The sequence below is a fragment of the Rattus rattus genome, chromosome 11 (assembly GCF_011064425.1).
Source record: "Rattus rattus isolate New Zealand chromosome 11, Rrattus_CSIRO_v1, whole genome shotgun sequence".
Taxonomy (NCBI): Eukaryota; Metazoa; Chordata; class Mammalia; order Rodentia; family Muridae; genus Rattus; species Rattus rattus.
The window spans coordinates 97,131,981-97,145,927 of record NC_046164.1 but is presented as its reverse complement, the minus strand read 5'-3'; the positions used below and the strand labels follow the sequence as shown (position 1 = coordinate 97,145,927).

The 13,947-nt window shown below is 39.6% G+C and overlaps 2 protein-coding genes across 2 annotated transcripts in view; one reads left to right on the top strand and one right to left on the bottom strand.

Annotated features, from left to right (window-relative positions):
* Positions 1-5,579: 5,579 nt before the first annotated feature.
* LOC116912741 (prolyl-tRNA synthetase associated domain-containing protein 1) lies at positions 5,580-7,859 on the top strand. The gene is made up of 2 exons (XM_032916886.1): positions 5,580-5,703; positions 6,937-7,859. Exons 1-2 carry the CDS (start codon positions 5,620-5,622, stop codon positions 7,360-7,362), a joined length of 510 nt encoding a protein of 169 aa, XP_032772777.1. The 5' UTR covers positions 5,580-5,619; the 3' UTR covers positions 7,363-7,859.
* A 1,860-nt stretch (positions 7,860-9,719) lies between these two features.
* Positions 9,720-13,947, bottom strand: part of Ccdc88a (coiled-coil domain containing 88A) — a 160,564-nt gene continuing 156,336 nt past the window's right edge. The window contains exon 33 of the mRNA XM_032916264.1: positions 9,720-13,727. The gene's annotated coding sequence lies outside the window, so the exon portion shown is untranslated. The remainder of the gene's footprint in view (positions 13,728-13,947) is intronic.

Sequence of the window (13,947 nt, the reverse complement as noted above, 5' to 3'; positions counted from 1 at the left end):
ACTCTGGGTCACTCAGTCCGTTCCTTCCGCAAGGTCCCCGTGGTGCTTCCGGTACCGCCGGAAGCAGCTTTCCCACTGAATTCCGGGTTGTCTGTGGCTGATAGAGGCCGGCGGAGGCCGGGTGCCCCTACTCCTGTAACCTGCAGCCGGTGGCCTGCAGCGGGGAGGGGGAGCTCTGCAGTTCCTTCCCTTCTCCAGGAAGGACGCGTGCATCTAGCTGGAAGGAGGCGGCGCAAGGTGGCTCTAGAGAGCTTCAATGGGATGGGCTGGATAGGTAGTAGAGCCGGGGTGCTCCATCTGCAAGCCCAGCCCAGCCCGGCCTGGCCTCGATTTTATCTGCCGTATGCAATCACCGTACCGATCACAAGATCGTGGAAAGGTTTCAATAACTTGTTAAGAACACCTGGTTCATGTAAACGTTTTTCGTTATGATTTCATTATTTTTCTTTGGAGTTTTTTGGTCCATCCTCTATGACCACAGCCATCACCACCTCTTTAGGGTAACTCGTTTACATCTAGCTCTACTACAGATTCATGGAATGATATGGAACCCCCAAAACACATTTTCCCATGATCTCCCAGTGTCTACCCTAACTCAGGCCCCTCAACCCACTCCTTTCCTTTTTAAAAATTTGTTTTATTTGTATGTACACACAAACACACACACACACACACAAATATAAATTGAACTCAGGAACTCAGGCGAGGCAGTAAACTCCTTTACCCAGTTAGCCATCTCACTATCCTTTCCACCTTTCTACCACAAAGATTCACAATCAGTATTAATGACCTCCAGACTGGGTGCATTGTCTTTTCCCCACAGATACTCTTTCTGTCCATTAGTTTTCAGTTTGTTTCTCAGGCCTCTTTGAAAGTTCTTAACTTGACTCTAAACGTTTGTGGCCGCTCTGTAACCTGTAGTGGAGTTCTAATAGAATCACTGAGTCTCTGGGCAAAGATCAGAATGAATAGTTGTTTCCTAGAATTACTGGGACCTTGAAGAAATCATTGTAGAAAACTGTTGGGGTTTAGAAATTGCAACACAAACCATAGGAACACTGATCTCAGTTAAGCCAGAATATTTTATTGATTGCACACCCTAATACTGGTCAGACCAGGGACATAGCTCAGAATTATCTGAACTATGACAATTGATATCTTATTTAAAAAAAAAAAAAAAGATTTATTTATGAGTATATTGTTGCTGTTTTCAGACACACCAGAAGAGGGTATCAGATCCCATTATAGATGGTTTGTGAGCCACCATGTGGTTGCTGGGAATTGAACTCAGGACCTGTGGATGAGCAGTCAGGGCTCTTAACCACTGAGCCCGATGATGGATATCTTTTTCTATTAGTTTATAAAGAAAAAAATCACAATGAATTCATATGCAGGTGCAGGAAATGCTGACCATTGGGCAACTCAGGCTCAAGATATTTTAGACATAACATATCGATCTTGAACTTGATGGGTCCTACATGAAGCTTTGTGGACTTCCTTAAGATTAACAAACGTCAGAACATAACAGTGGATGTGGTCAGCATGTTCTTGTTGTGAGTCAAGTTATTTTTCTGTGTCAATGACTGGCAGGCATATTACAGCAACACTATGAAATAGCTGGTAAGCATGGAACAGATTTGCTACAGCTGTGCTGGGGGTGGTTGGCCATAACAACAACAGTTTTCTTTATTTATGGAGTTGCTTTTCTGAAGGCGCTTTAGAGCCTTTGCATGGCTTTGGTTACAAACTGGTCCTGGCAGGCCTGGAGTGTCGCACATTGGGTACAGGGACAGTGTACAATAAGGACTACATTTGCTGGAGGCGGGATGTTTTCCTTCAGGAAATATATAGATTAGATAAGGGGTGTTAAAACAAAGTCCTAATTATTCGATTTTATCAAATGAAGTCTCAGGATCCAGATGCTAGGGTGAAAGCCTATTACCTCAGAAAAGCAGAGAAAGAACTTGGATGGCCTTCCTCCTCAACTGACATCTCAGAAGGAAAAAGCCAGTTCTCCACAGTGTCTTAAAAACCCTTCAAGCTGAAGGTCCCCTCTACTTCTTGTAGGTCTCTCTATCCATCCTCCTGATTTCCTCTGACTATCTTATGTTTTTTCCCCCATGTATAAGCAAGAGGCATTTGCTTGTGCCACATCTTGACCTAAGGTTGACTTTAATCTTGTTTACAATAAAAGGAAAGCTCTTGGATTAAAGGAGTGTGTTATGACTGAGCCACACCACAACCAGAAACAGGTTTTTTCAATATACAATCTTGGGGTTCACAATGTGATCAGATATCCTGCAACACAGGGTCTTTGGTATGAAAATTTACAACCAAACCAACTTTGTTCAACAATCAAACATTTTTGCACAGTGGTTCAAGATTCAGTCAACAGCACAGATAAGGGATCTCCCAGCAAGGCCTTAATTCATCCTTGAGTGACTCTTTCTTTGATTGTCCTGTGTGGACTCAGAAACCTATGTATATGCACATACAGATGTATTTACTGGGCAATGTATAATATATGATCTGAGGATTAATGTTAATACTTAAGATAGTAAAAGGGAGGTGAAGAAATGGTTTACTGGTTAAGAGTACCACTGCTCTTCCAGAGGACCTGGGTTCTATTACCCAGCACTCACATGGCACCTCACAGACGATTCATCTCTAACTCCAGTTCCACAGGGATCTGACCTCTGCATACATGTGATATAATAGATTCAGGCAATGCACATAAACAGGAAATAATTTCTTTTAAAAAATGAATAAAACTTATAAGGTGAGTTGCTGACTTGAGTTTCATTTAAAAAAGAAAGATTGGAAGAGAATCATGGGTGGGGCAGTGAGATGGTTCTTGTTTCAAAGACGGATAATCTGAGTTTGATACTTGGAGCCCACATATTGGGAAGGATAGAACAGACTCTGCAAGTCGTCCTCTGATCTTCAGACACACACACACACACACACACACACACACACACACACACACACACACACACTCCTTGCCATATACATTTAGAACTTGAAGCAGGACTTCTTGATAAACTGCTCCTAACAAAACCACTGTGTCTTATGAAAACATTTTTTTTTAATGGCTGGAGACAACCAAGTGTGCTGGGAACCAAGCATATATTTTTGGTTGTGCACCTATCCTTTAATTGCTGATCCATCTCTCCAGCCCTTGTGAACTTAATATTATGCAATAAATTCTGATATTTTGAAAGATTTAAAGGTTTGTTTTTGACAGTGTACTCAGGAGGAAGCTCAGATTCCCTAGTAGATCCAGCTGATTTCTTCTCCGTTACTATAGGAGACAATCTATCTTCTGAGATAAATCGTCTTCATATTTGGAAGACAGATTTTGTGGAATGGGACTAGGGAATGGTCTTGGATTTTTCTCTGTTTTTAATCTAAGAGACAAATTATGCTTACAAGAACTTGAAACTTTTTTTTAAAAACTATTTTCAGATGTGGGTGATGTGCACCTTTAATCCAAGCACTTGGGAGGAAAGAGGTAGTCTGATTTCCAGGTTCAAGGGGAGCCTGGTCTACAGAGCTAGTTCCAGGACAGCCAGGACTACACTGTTTCAATCAGAAAAACAAAGAGCCCAAAGACCATTACGGTGATAGGCATGGTTGTCACACATCTTTAGTCCCAGCACCTGAGGGCTGAATCAGGCAGATCTCTCAGAGTGCCAGGCCAGTCTGGGCTATAGTGAGACACTGTCTCAAAAAACAAAAAACAAAACAAATTGCCTTCCTCAACCAAAACGAATGTTAAGCCTTTGTTAATTTTTTCAAACACAAACACACACATACTCCCCAGACATTAAACAATAAAATAGTTTTTGACCAAAAGTTATCCTAAAAATCCTGTCAAAAATGTAATTAAAGTTTGGGTTAGCAAGATTGCTCAGTGGGTAAAGGCACTTGCTGTTGAGCCTTGTGCTCTGAGTTTGATCCTGGAATCTGATCAGTTAAAAGAGAGAAATCATTCCCACAGGTTGTCTTTATACAGAGAAGTGTTGGTGTGCACTAGGTTAATTTACTCAGTAAATTTAGAGTTATTTTCATAAACAATTTAGAAGACTAAGATTGATTAAAAAATCAATATAGAAGTGGCTAAAAAATGTGATTGAGGGTTGGGTAGCTCAGTTGGTAGAGTGCTTGAGACCACGAGTTCTATTCTCTGCACCCAATAAATAAATGATTATCCAGTTACATGAATTATTTACTGAAATAGGAAATAGGCTAGCAACAGGAAAATGTTCATCAGTTAAAAAAAGCAAGATACAAAATTGTCTATGTATGAGGCTTCAATCATCTAATGAACATGTAGGCATACAAAACAATGAAAGAATGAACGCATGAATGGGGAAACCTTCTGTGGTCACTATGGTGGCGGTGTTCAAGATGAGCTACACACCAGTCTGTGTATCATGAGGCCATGACGCAAACAATAAAAAGAATAGAAAGAACATCACACTGCTTTCTTAAGAGAGATTTTAAAGGAGCTGGAGAGATGGCTCTATGTTTAATAGCACTGGTTGTTCTTTCAGAGGACCTGGGTTTGCACCCACATGATAGATAGTTCCTGACCATATTTAACTCCAGTTCCAGGGGATCCTACATCCTCTTCTCATCTCCAAAGGTGGTGCGAACACACACAGGCAAAAAAATTTTAAAAAAGTTAAACTAAAAAGTTTTAAAATTTTGCAATCCTGAGTTCTGAGTGAAACTGTAAACATAACTCCGATTTCCTCTTCCAGTACTGGGTAGTTTCTTCCAATACTGGGTAAATTTGGGTCACTTACCTGTTGTTAGGCTGCCTCCTTCCTCTACCCCACAGACAGAGAAAGCTCCCGGCTAACATGGTGCATTTGTGGCAACCCACCCGAGTGTGCCTGCCTCTGGGCTCAGGTTTTGACTGTGTATGGACACCATCCCAGCTCCTAGCTGGCATCTCATCATTCTTTGCCTAAACTCTGTAAAACCCTCTTGTTTAAGACCAGATGTGAGGGCCCAGCCAAGAGCTGCCTCCTAGTAAACCCGCCTTTATCTACATTTAATCTCTAATCTGGTTCTATTTGCGTCACTGAAGGAGAGAAAAAGCCTACACAGAGAAAAGATATCACATTCCTAATATCAAAATATGCTGGACCACTAGCTATTCTTCCGGAGAACCTAGTTCGGTTCTTAGCACCTGCGTGGCTCACCAGTTCTAGGAAATCAAACATCCTCTTTCTGCGTTTTCAGGCACTGCTCACTGGTGTGGCATAGCCATGCAAACAGGTAACTAACGCTCATACACATAAAATTTAAAAAGAAAAATAAGGCCGTATGTTGGGGGCTGGGGAGATGCCTCAGTGGTTAAGAGTACTGACTGCTTTTCCAGAGAATTCCCAGCAACCACATGGTGGCTCACAAATCATCTGTAATGGGATCTGATGCCCTCTCCTGGTAGGCATGAAGACAGCTACAGTATATTCTCAGCATAAGATAAAATATTATACAGGCAGTCTACAGAGCCGTGACAGGGCGGAGCAAGCAGGCACTGCCACGCCCCGGAAGCCACGGCACTTCCAGCAAGCTCTTTAGCCTGCCAACGTAGCAGAGAAAATGGCAGGCTTGGAGCTGCGGGCGGCATTAGAGCAGAGGCTTGGCGCCCTCGCCATTCGCACGGAGGTTGTGGAACATCCGGAGGTGAGGCTGCGACCCCAAGAAGGTCAAGGGCAGCTTCCGCTGCAGCAGAGACCCGGGACCGGGTAGCGTAGCGCGAGTGTTTATTGGGTCCAAGCAGGGAGTTATAAAGTCTTTGGATTTGAAACTGCAATAACCGGGAGGAAACTTGTTTTGGGATGACTGACACGTTATGTAGATGACTAAGCAACAAGGCACCACGTAAGTGGCAACCCTATAGAATCGCCTAGGCTGTATCTGGTACCAAAGGCACAGCAGGTCATTGAGGTGGTTTTTACTCCTTTGGACAGTTGTTACTACTGCAGCACGGCAAGGATCATTTCCCAAGTAATTACAAAAAGTATATAACCCTGGGTCTGGAGAATTGCTTTCGCGGTTAAAAGCACGTACTCCCTTTGCAGATGACACGAATTTAGTTTCCAGCACCCATACTGAGAGCATAGCTGTTTAAAAAACTACAGCTCCAGGGTATCTTAAGCCCTCTTTTAGCCCCGCCCCCGGCTCGTGCCACAAAGGTATTTACTTTAATAACTTTAACCTGACTTACCACGCTGTAGATTTACAATGTTCGTGGAAAGTATTATGAGGGCTGGTAGGCCTTGCAGGATACATTTTATGACACGTAATATTACCCATCTTAACAAATGTCACATTCTGTGTACATTGCCAGATTTTTTTTTTTTTTTTAGTGTTCTATATGTATTAACCCGGGGTCTTACGTTCCTCATCGATGTCCTTATAGAGAATGTCAGGTACTCTGGAGATAATTAAGGACTGTCGTCAAATTTTAGTGCCAAAGTTCAAAAGCTGCCCAGGCACCTGATGGCTTTGTTAGCATACTGGGGTATAAAACTGGCCCAAGAAAAAAATGAGGTCTTGAGGTTAGCAACTGTGATGATCTAAGGCTCCCTCTGAACCCCAACCAGTATTATGCTGCGTAATTACAGGCTTCCTGAATTCTTGATCCCAACCTCAGTGCTGAGTACCAGTACTCCAGGTGTACAGGGTCTCTAAAGTATTTGGAGACTGAGGTTTTAGTGTACCTGCCTAGCACGCATAGCACTCTGGGTTCTATCCCCAGCACCAAAAGGCCCAACCCCAAACAATAAAACATTTATAATAAGTAACAGTTAAATTCAGAGCCGAGTACGCCCTACGTCATCCACCACAGAAAATGTGCACAACTGTGGATATGTATATGTGCAACTTAAGTTTTTGTGTGTGCATATTTTGCAGGTGTTTACAGTTGAAGAAATGATGCCTCATATTCAACATCTGAAAGGAGCACATAGTAAGAACTTATTCCTTAAGGACAAAAAGAAGAAAAACTATTGGTTAGTCACAGTTCTTCATGATAGACAAATCAATTTAAATCATCTTGGCAAGCAGTTAGGAGTTGGGAGTGGAAATCTTCGGTTTGCTGATGAGACAGCCATGCTAGAAAAACTGAAAGTTGGCCAAGGCTGTGCTACACCTTTGGCACTCTTCTGTGATGATGGAGATGTTAAATTTGTTTTGGATTCAGCTTTTCTAGAAGGTGGACATGAAAAAGTATACTTTCATCCAATGACTAATGCTGCAACCATGGGATTAAGTCCCGAAGACTTTCTCGTTTTTGTGAAGGCTACAGGACATGATCCCATAATTCTAAACTTTGATTAAAAACTGATTGGGAGGAGTGAGGATGTGCCTCTTCCTGCAGATACCTGATGTGCCTGGGATGGGGATGGGGGTGGGGGTTACCTAGAGGAGGTTCTCCCTTCTTAAAGGAGAAGGGGAGCTGGGGTTGAGGTATGTGTGTAGGTTCTATATGAGGACGTACTAGGAGAGGGAAGAAAAGAGAACCCTTTACTAAAACTGTCCTAAGAGTGTGTGAGTGTGTGTGTGTGTGTGTGTGTGTGTGTGTGTGTGTGTGACATGTGTGCTGAAGGGGTGATAAAAATATTAACCAGGAAACACATAAGGAAAAAAAAAAAAACAAAACCAAACCACCCTGAGAGCCAGGTGTGGTAGCACATGCCATTAACCTAGCACTTTAGGCAGAGCAGACTGATCTCTGAGTTCTAGGCTAGCCAAGGTCTAGTAAGTCAGCTGCTTTGTCAAACAGAAACCAATTGGGCTAATACTCATAATAAACTCATTTTTGACAGCTGTTTTTATTTCTTGTGTCTTTAGAGATTATCTTTAATTTGGAGATATCATTCACCTTAAAGATTTTTATGTGTATGAGCATTTTGCCTGCATGTATATATGTGTACCATATATGTGCCTGTGCCTGTGGAAGTCAGAAGAGGACACTGGATCTCATGGAACTGGAGTGACAGATAGTTGAGAGCCACCATGTAGGTATTGGAACCTGGTTCCTCTGCAAGAACAAGGAATTCTAACCACGGAGCTGTCTTTCCAGCCCCAGGTTTAAGGATTTTTTTTTAAAGGTTAATTTATTTATTCTCTATCAGTACACTGTAGCTGTCTTCAGACACTCGAGAAGAGAGCATCATCCGATTCCACTACAGATGGTTGTGAGCCACCATGTGGTTGCTGGGAACTGAACTCAGGACCTCTGGAAGAGCAGTCAGTACTCTTAAGCTCTGAGCCATCTCTCCAGCCTTTTTTTTTTTTTTTTTTAAAGATAGGAATTGAGGTTGTTTTAGTCAGTTGAGAGATTCAATTTTGTCTCCAATCTTCTATGACAATTACTCATTATAAGGACTTCAACAATTGGGTTTCTTTTTGGGATTAATGAACTTAAACCTTTACTTTTTACTGCACTTGGAATTTGTCCCCAGTCAGATATTAAAAACAAAACTTTTTATCGAACATTTTTTGTTTTGTTGGGACAGGTTCTCATGTAGGCCAGGTTGTTCTCAAACTAGCTTTGTACCCAAGGGTAACCTTGACATTCTGGTGCTCCTGCTTCTACTTCCAAAATATTGGTTGGCAGGTACCATTACAACTGGCTTATTAAAAATATAGAAAAACTGGAAGTAGAAATTGTTACCATTAAACTGTTGTATTTATATTTTAAAAATCAGCAGCAAAATATACCTTATAGAATCAGAATTGGTTCAGATGACAGAAAGGCAGTTTCTCTTGCCCTCCACCTTAATTTGCTATCCTATATTAGGGTAACTTTAGCAGTCTTCGTTATGGTGAGTCTTGGTTGGGAACTTGATTAGATCCAGAATGGAATACTCCTCTGGGTAGGTCTGTGAGGACATTTCTAGGCAGGACTAAGTGAGGAAGGAAGACTCTGGGCAGAACTTTCTGACAGTGGCTTGGCTGATGTTCCAGGAAAGAGTAGTGTTGCTGCTTTTGTGCTTGCACTGCTTCTTGCTGGTGATTCCCACTGCGACCATCCTTTATTAACGCTTGCCCACACAGACTGAAGACCAGAGGCTCGTCAAGAATCCTCCAGGCCTACTGCACTCCTTAGGTTCTCAGAATCAAGTAAAACAGACATTGTTCCAATACCTAGCCCAAATTGTGTGAGCTGATGTAATAAACCCCCCTGTAATATATATTCTCTTGGTTATGTTCCTTTAGAAAATCCCATTATTTCCTTTTAGTTATGGCAGCTGAAGCATTAAATCTAAGAACAATTTTGTCAGTTCATTCATTGAGGATCTGACATAGGTTAGAATAGAGAGACTGTTCTTGCCAGTATCTCCACTCCAGTCAAGTGTGATGTTTCTAAAAGAACTATATTTTCCTGTTCAATCTTTGAGAAATACTTTCCATCTAGTAGAGAAACTAATTTGTACCAACTTGTGTTACTGAAAGGCAAAATGAAACTAATGATGATTGCCTTTCCCCCGAGGTTCCATGCTTTTTTTAGCTGCTCTGTACTCTATCTCTAAAATAAACAAGTAGTTCTAGGTCCTCATAAACATAAAATGAAGGACCAGAATCGGAGTTTGTAGACCTTAGATATCTTGTTGATAGTGAAAACAGGCTCCAGAAGAATGATGTAGTAAGACAGATGCCTCAAGTAAGTAAAAATAAAAGAGTGAATAAATTTTTTTGAAGTTTGTTTTTATTTTGTGGGTTCTGCCTGCAGATCTGTAACTTGCGGCTACTGCTCGTGGAGGCAGGGAGAAGGCACCGGCTCCCCTGGAGCTGGAGGTTACAGACATGAGCTGCAGCATGGACAGCGCTGGAAATGGAACCTGGCTGCTCTGAAAGAACCAACACTCCAGTCCCACAAAGAATCATTTCTGCAGCCTACCACATTCTTAGGAGTTTTAATTCCTGAAGTTTCAGTAACCTGTGGTTAAATGAACCAAAATTATTACATGAAAAATTCCAAAATTAAACAGTCCATAAGTTTTAAATAATATGCCATTGTAAGTAGCAGGAGGTGTTATCACTGAATGACTGTCTAGCACATACACAGCATATATTCTACCTACCAGTTGGTCACTTACTCAACTTGTGGCAGTGAATGTGGTGCCACAGCACTGGTGTTCAGACAAGGTCTATCAACTGGCTCAATGTATTTCCTGTATCACTGCACTCAGTTCATCACCTAGTTATTTTATCTCACATCAAAAAGAAGAGTTCATAGAGCACAAGAAGTTGTTCTGAGATAGGGGCTGGGACTACAGCTGAGTGGTAAAGTGCCAGCTTCCCATGCTTAAAGTCCTGAGTGAAAGGTTAGCACCCCTTTCCTAACACCCCCCAAAACTCCAAGGGGGTGGGGAGGACAACAAACTACTGTTTATGGTTCTATTTTATTGTGAGTTACCGTTGCTATTCTCACTATACCTACTTTATAATTTAAGCTTTCTCTTGGTAAACATACTTAAACTTATTTCAGGATTGACAGAACTGAGTCTACCAAAACATCTTAATAACCAAAATGATTAGGATGAAGTCTATGAAGCCCAAGAATAGTTCTCTAGGGCAAAAAGTAACACTTGGCCAACATACAATTTTAAAATGACTATAACAATTTGTTAAAAAATTACCTTTTGTTTTTATTTCTTTTTATATCAGTTAGTCCAACATATATATTTTTAAGGAGAATGAAAGAGAAACAAAGTGACTGTAAAAGACAACTCAAACAATGGTTTCTTGTCGTGCATGGACTCCTGTGATGGACATCAGGCACCACAGAAGAAGGTCGTTTTGCCATTCAATTCTACCACCTTATTAGCATTAATTTTAAAGGAAATGTTACAGCTTTTTATATTATTTGATTTGGTATTTTAACAGTTGTGGGTACAATGGCAAACACTGAAAAACTAGTAGAAATAAAAAAAGACATTTTAAAATCAGGTTTTGTCAAAGGGTGTTATAAGTGCAATATTACCCATTAAGCATTCCTTTTAAGGTATTTTCCTTGTCCAAATAGTTTAACCTGTACACCAAGGTTTATATTATAAAATGGGCTCTTTTTGTACTATTCATATTCAAGAAAAAAAAATACATCTCAGGACGAATAGCTGAAAAGAAAGACAATTCACTTTTCATAAAAAGTAGCTTAAAGTACAAAAGTAATTTAGGATACATAATTCCCCATCACAATTCCAGATTTGGTACAGTATTGATTTTACATCCTGACATAAACTGTTGTAAGACAATTCAGGTTGTAGTTATCCATTTGTGAGGTGGTTACAACTCTATAATACACACAGTGATTTTTAAATAGGCTTTTAACATGCCTTGCATGAAAGGTGCCACACATGAACTAAACATTTCCATGGCCAGCTAGGAGGCATGCTATTAGAGCTCTGGGCTGATGCTGTGTTCTGATTTTTAAAGTGTTCATAGAGGTTTAGGAATAAAACCAGATAGGTAGGTTTAGGCTTGGTTAGAAAAATGGTTTGGATTCATTTCCATTTGGCTTAGCTTCCTACAAAGTCTGCTTCTGAAGTAGATTGTGAAAAAAAAATCACGTAGTCCTTTCTTGAAGAGCTATGAGGAAGGCAATTAATATAATTGAGAATAACTTAGTAGTCTCATTGTATTCCCTTGGTTTTCTCTTTCTCTCCCCTCAGGGTCGGCCTACTCCAATGTTATACATTTCAGGTATTTTCAGCTGAAGTGGTAGGTGCTGGTTAACTCAGCAGACTCTGTTACAAGATTACGATATCAGAGGGAGGTCCAATTGCTTTACTACTCGCCCTCATTAGGTCACCTCACACTCATTGTCCTGGGATGTGTGGTAATTGTGCAAATTAGATGCTAGTTAATATAAATCTAACTTACCCACTTACTATATTAAGCTAAAACATAATTCTACACTTATTTTCAACTTCTCAACCAACAGTGAATTTACATTTTTTCTTTTTTACATGCAACTGACTCTAGACTGCCAAGATACTCATTTACCAATTTGATATTTGAATCTAAGGAGTCATGATGAAGAAGATTTCAAAGTCTAGAGAATAGATTTTTAGTCTGTGTACTGTGTTTCAGTAAACAATCCTTTGTATTTACATTTAAACAGCACCTTTCATTCAGGAGTTTCAAAGTCCTTTAATTTATAGCATTATTTTCTGGCAGCACTGAGTTAAATAAATCCAAGTTCTCTAACTTTCAATTTCTGAGCAACTAAACATTTTTTGTCTTTTTTTATTGACGGTGTTTCCAAAGGTCACTATAAACACAACCTGTTAGTGACCTATTACGGGGAGGCGGGGACAAAAGGAGGAGGAGAAGGGATGCAAAGAAAAGAGACTTCTGTCATGACTACTGGGTTAGTAATGATACACAGTTGTAAAACACACATTAGGGAATGCATAATTATTCCAAAAAGTTCTTTAGAGCTGGTAATAAGAGCTTAAGAAGTGTACTGTTAAAATAAAAATAGTATTTTTTCATTTCAAAAGATTATTCTGATTTTTATGTTAAATAATGAACTTGCCTTAATGAGTAGCAATGTGGTTTTTTTTTGACTTCATAAGAAAATAAAACTGTGATATAAAATTGCTACTACTAAAAAATTGATGTTTCTCTGGGTTAACTAAATCTACTTTTTTGTGCTTTTTTCAAATGTTTAAGGTAACAAACACATACAAATATTTCAAGATTACCTATAATAGTTATCAAGTTTAATATAATATTATAAAGGACAAAAACAAAAATTCTTAGTAATAAATGACAACCTTAATAGTAAATGAGTTCCTGAAAAATGTAGATTATAGAAATTATTTACATTATTTTGCCATAAGAAAACTTCTTAAGCAATAATCAGCTCTCACATTAAAAAAAACACACACACACACACATAACCCAAATAGTAAAGAAGGGAAATGAGTTAAAAACATAATCACTTTATCTTGTAAATGCTATTTGTTGGAAAACCATCTCACTAAAAAAAGTTTCAGAAAAATGATCTTCATCTTGGATCCATTTGTGAATACCTAGTGCAGCTTATCAGGGAAAGTGGCAAAATTAATATATAATTTTTATAATTCTTATATTTCATTATGGAAATTACTGCATATCTTATGAATTGCGTTTCCTTTGCAGTGCATCTGAACAATTGGCTCTAGAAACAAAAACAATAACCAGCGTACCAACACATGCAGTCTGCTAATGGAAAAAGGCTGACAAGCCAGAACAATTTTCTCTATCTTGATATATAGTACATTCCACAAAATACTACAGCACTTAATTTAGATTTATACAACTAAATATAAATGGCTAGCTTTTGGGTAATACTTAGCAGAAGCAGTAAGCAAACATGGATAAATTAATAAACAAATGTTGAAAGAAGTAGGCTGTTCTTAGAATACTTGACCTTAAAACACTCGGTCCTTAAGTGAGAGAATGTCCTTTATTCAGTAGAGCTTAGTGCACTGTACAGTGTCCTAAAACCTTCTAAAACTTTTGGCAGTTGAATCCAGTAGTGCTCCTTGATTCAAGGAAGAATGGAGTTTATATCTCTTGCCTGCTCTAGTCACGAAGGGATGTGTTAAAATCTCCTTACTGTTTTTAATAGTTCCTATAGTTGCTAGGTGTCTTGTTACTTCAGAAATAAAGTCTTCACACTGAGAAACTGAAGGACACTTTTCTCTCTGTATTTTGTTGAAAGACAGAAAGAAGAAAGAAAATGTAAGAATAGCTTGAAGACAGGAGGAATATAAACTTCAGGGAAGCTACTGTAAGAACAACATGCACAGGTGTTTATATGGAAATGAGTGACAGAAAGCCAGAGGCAACATCTGAGCTGCGCTTCATAAGACAGCTATTTAGTGCATTCTTACCAGTTACTTACACGTTGTAACCACAAGAAAG

Coding starts and splice junctions, on each gene's coding strand:
- LOC116912741 (XM_032916886.1), top strand. CDS start 5,620: ATGGCAGGCTTGGAGCTGCGGGCGGCATTAGAGCAGAGGCTTGGCGCC. Junction 5,704..6,936: donor AGGTTGTGGAACATCCGGAG/GTGAGGCTGCGA, acceptor CATATTTTGCAG/GTGTTTACAGTTGAAGAAAT.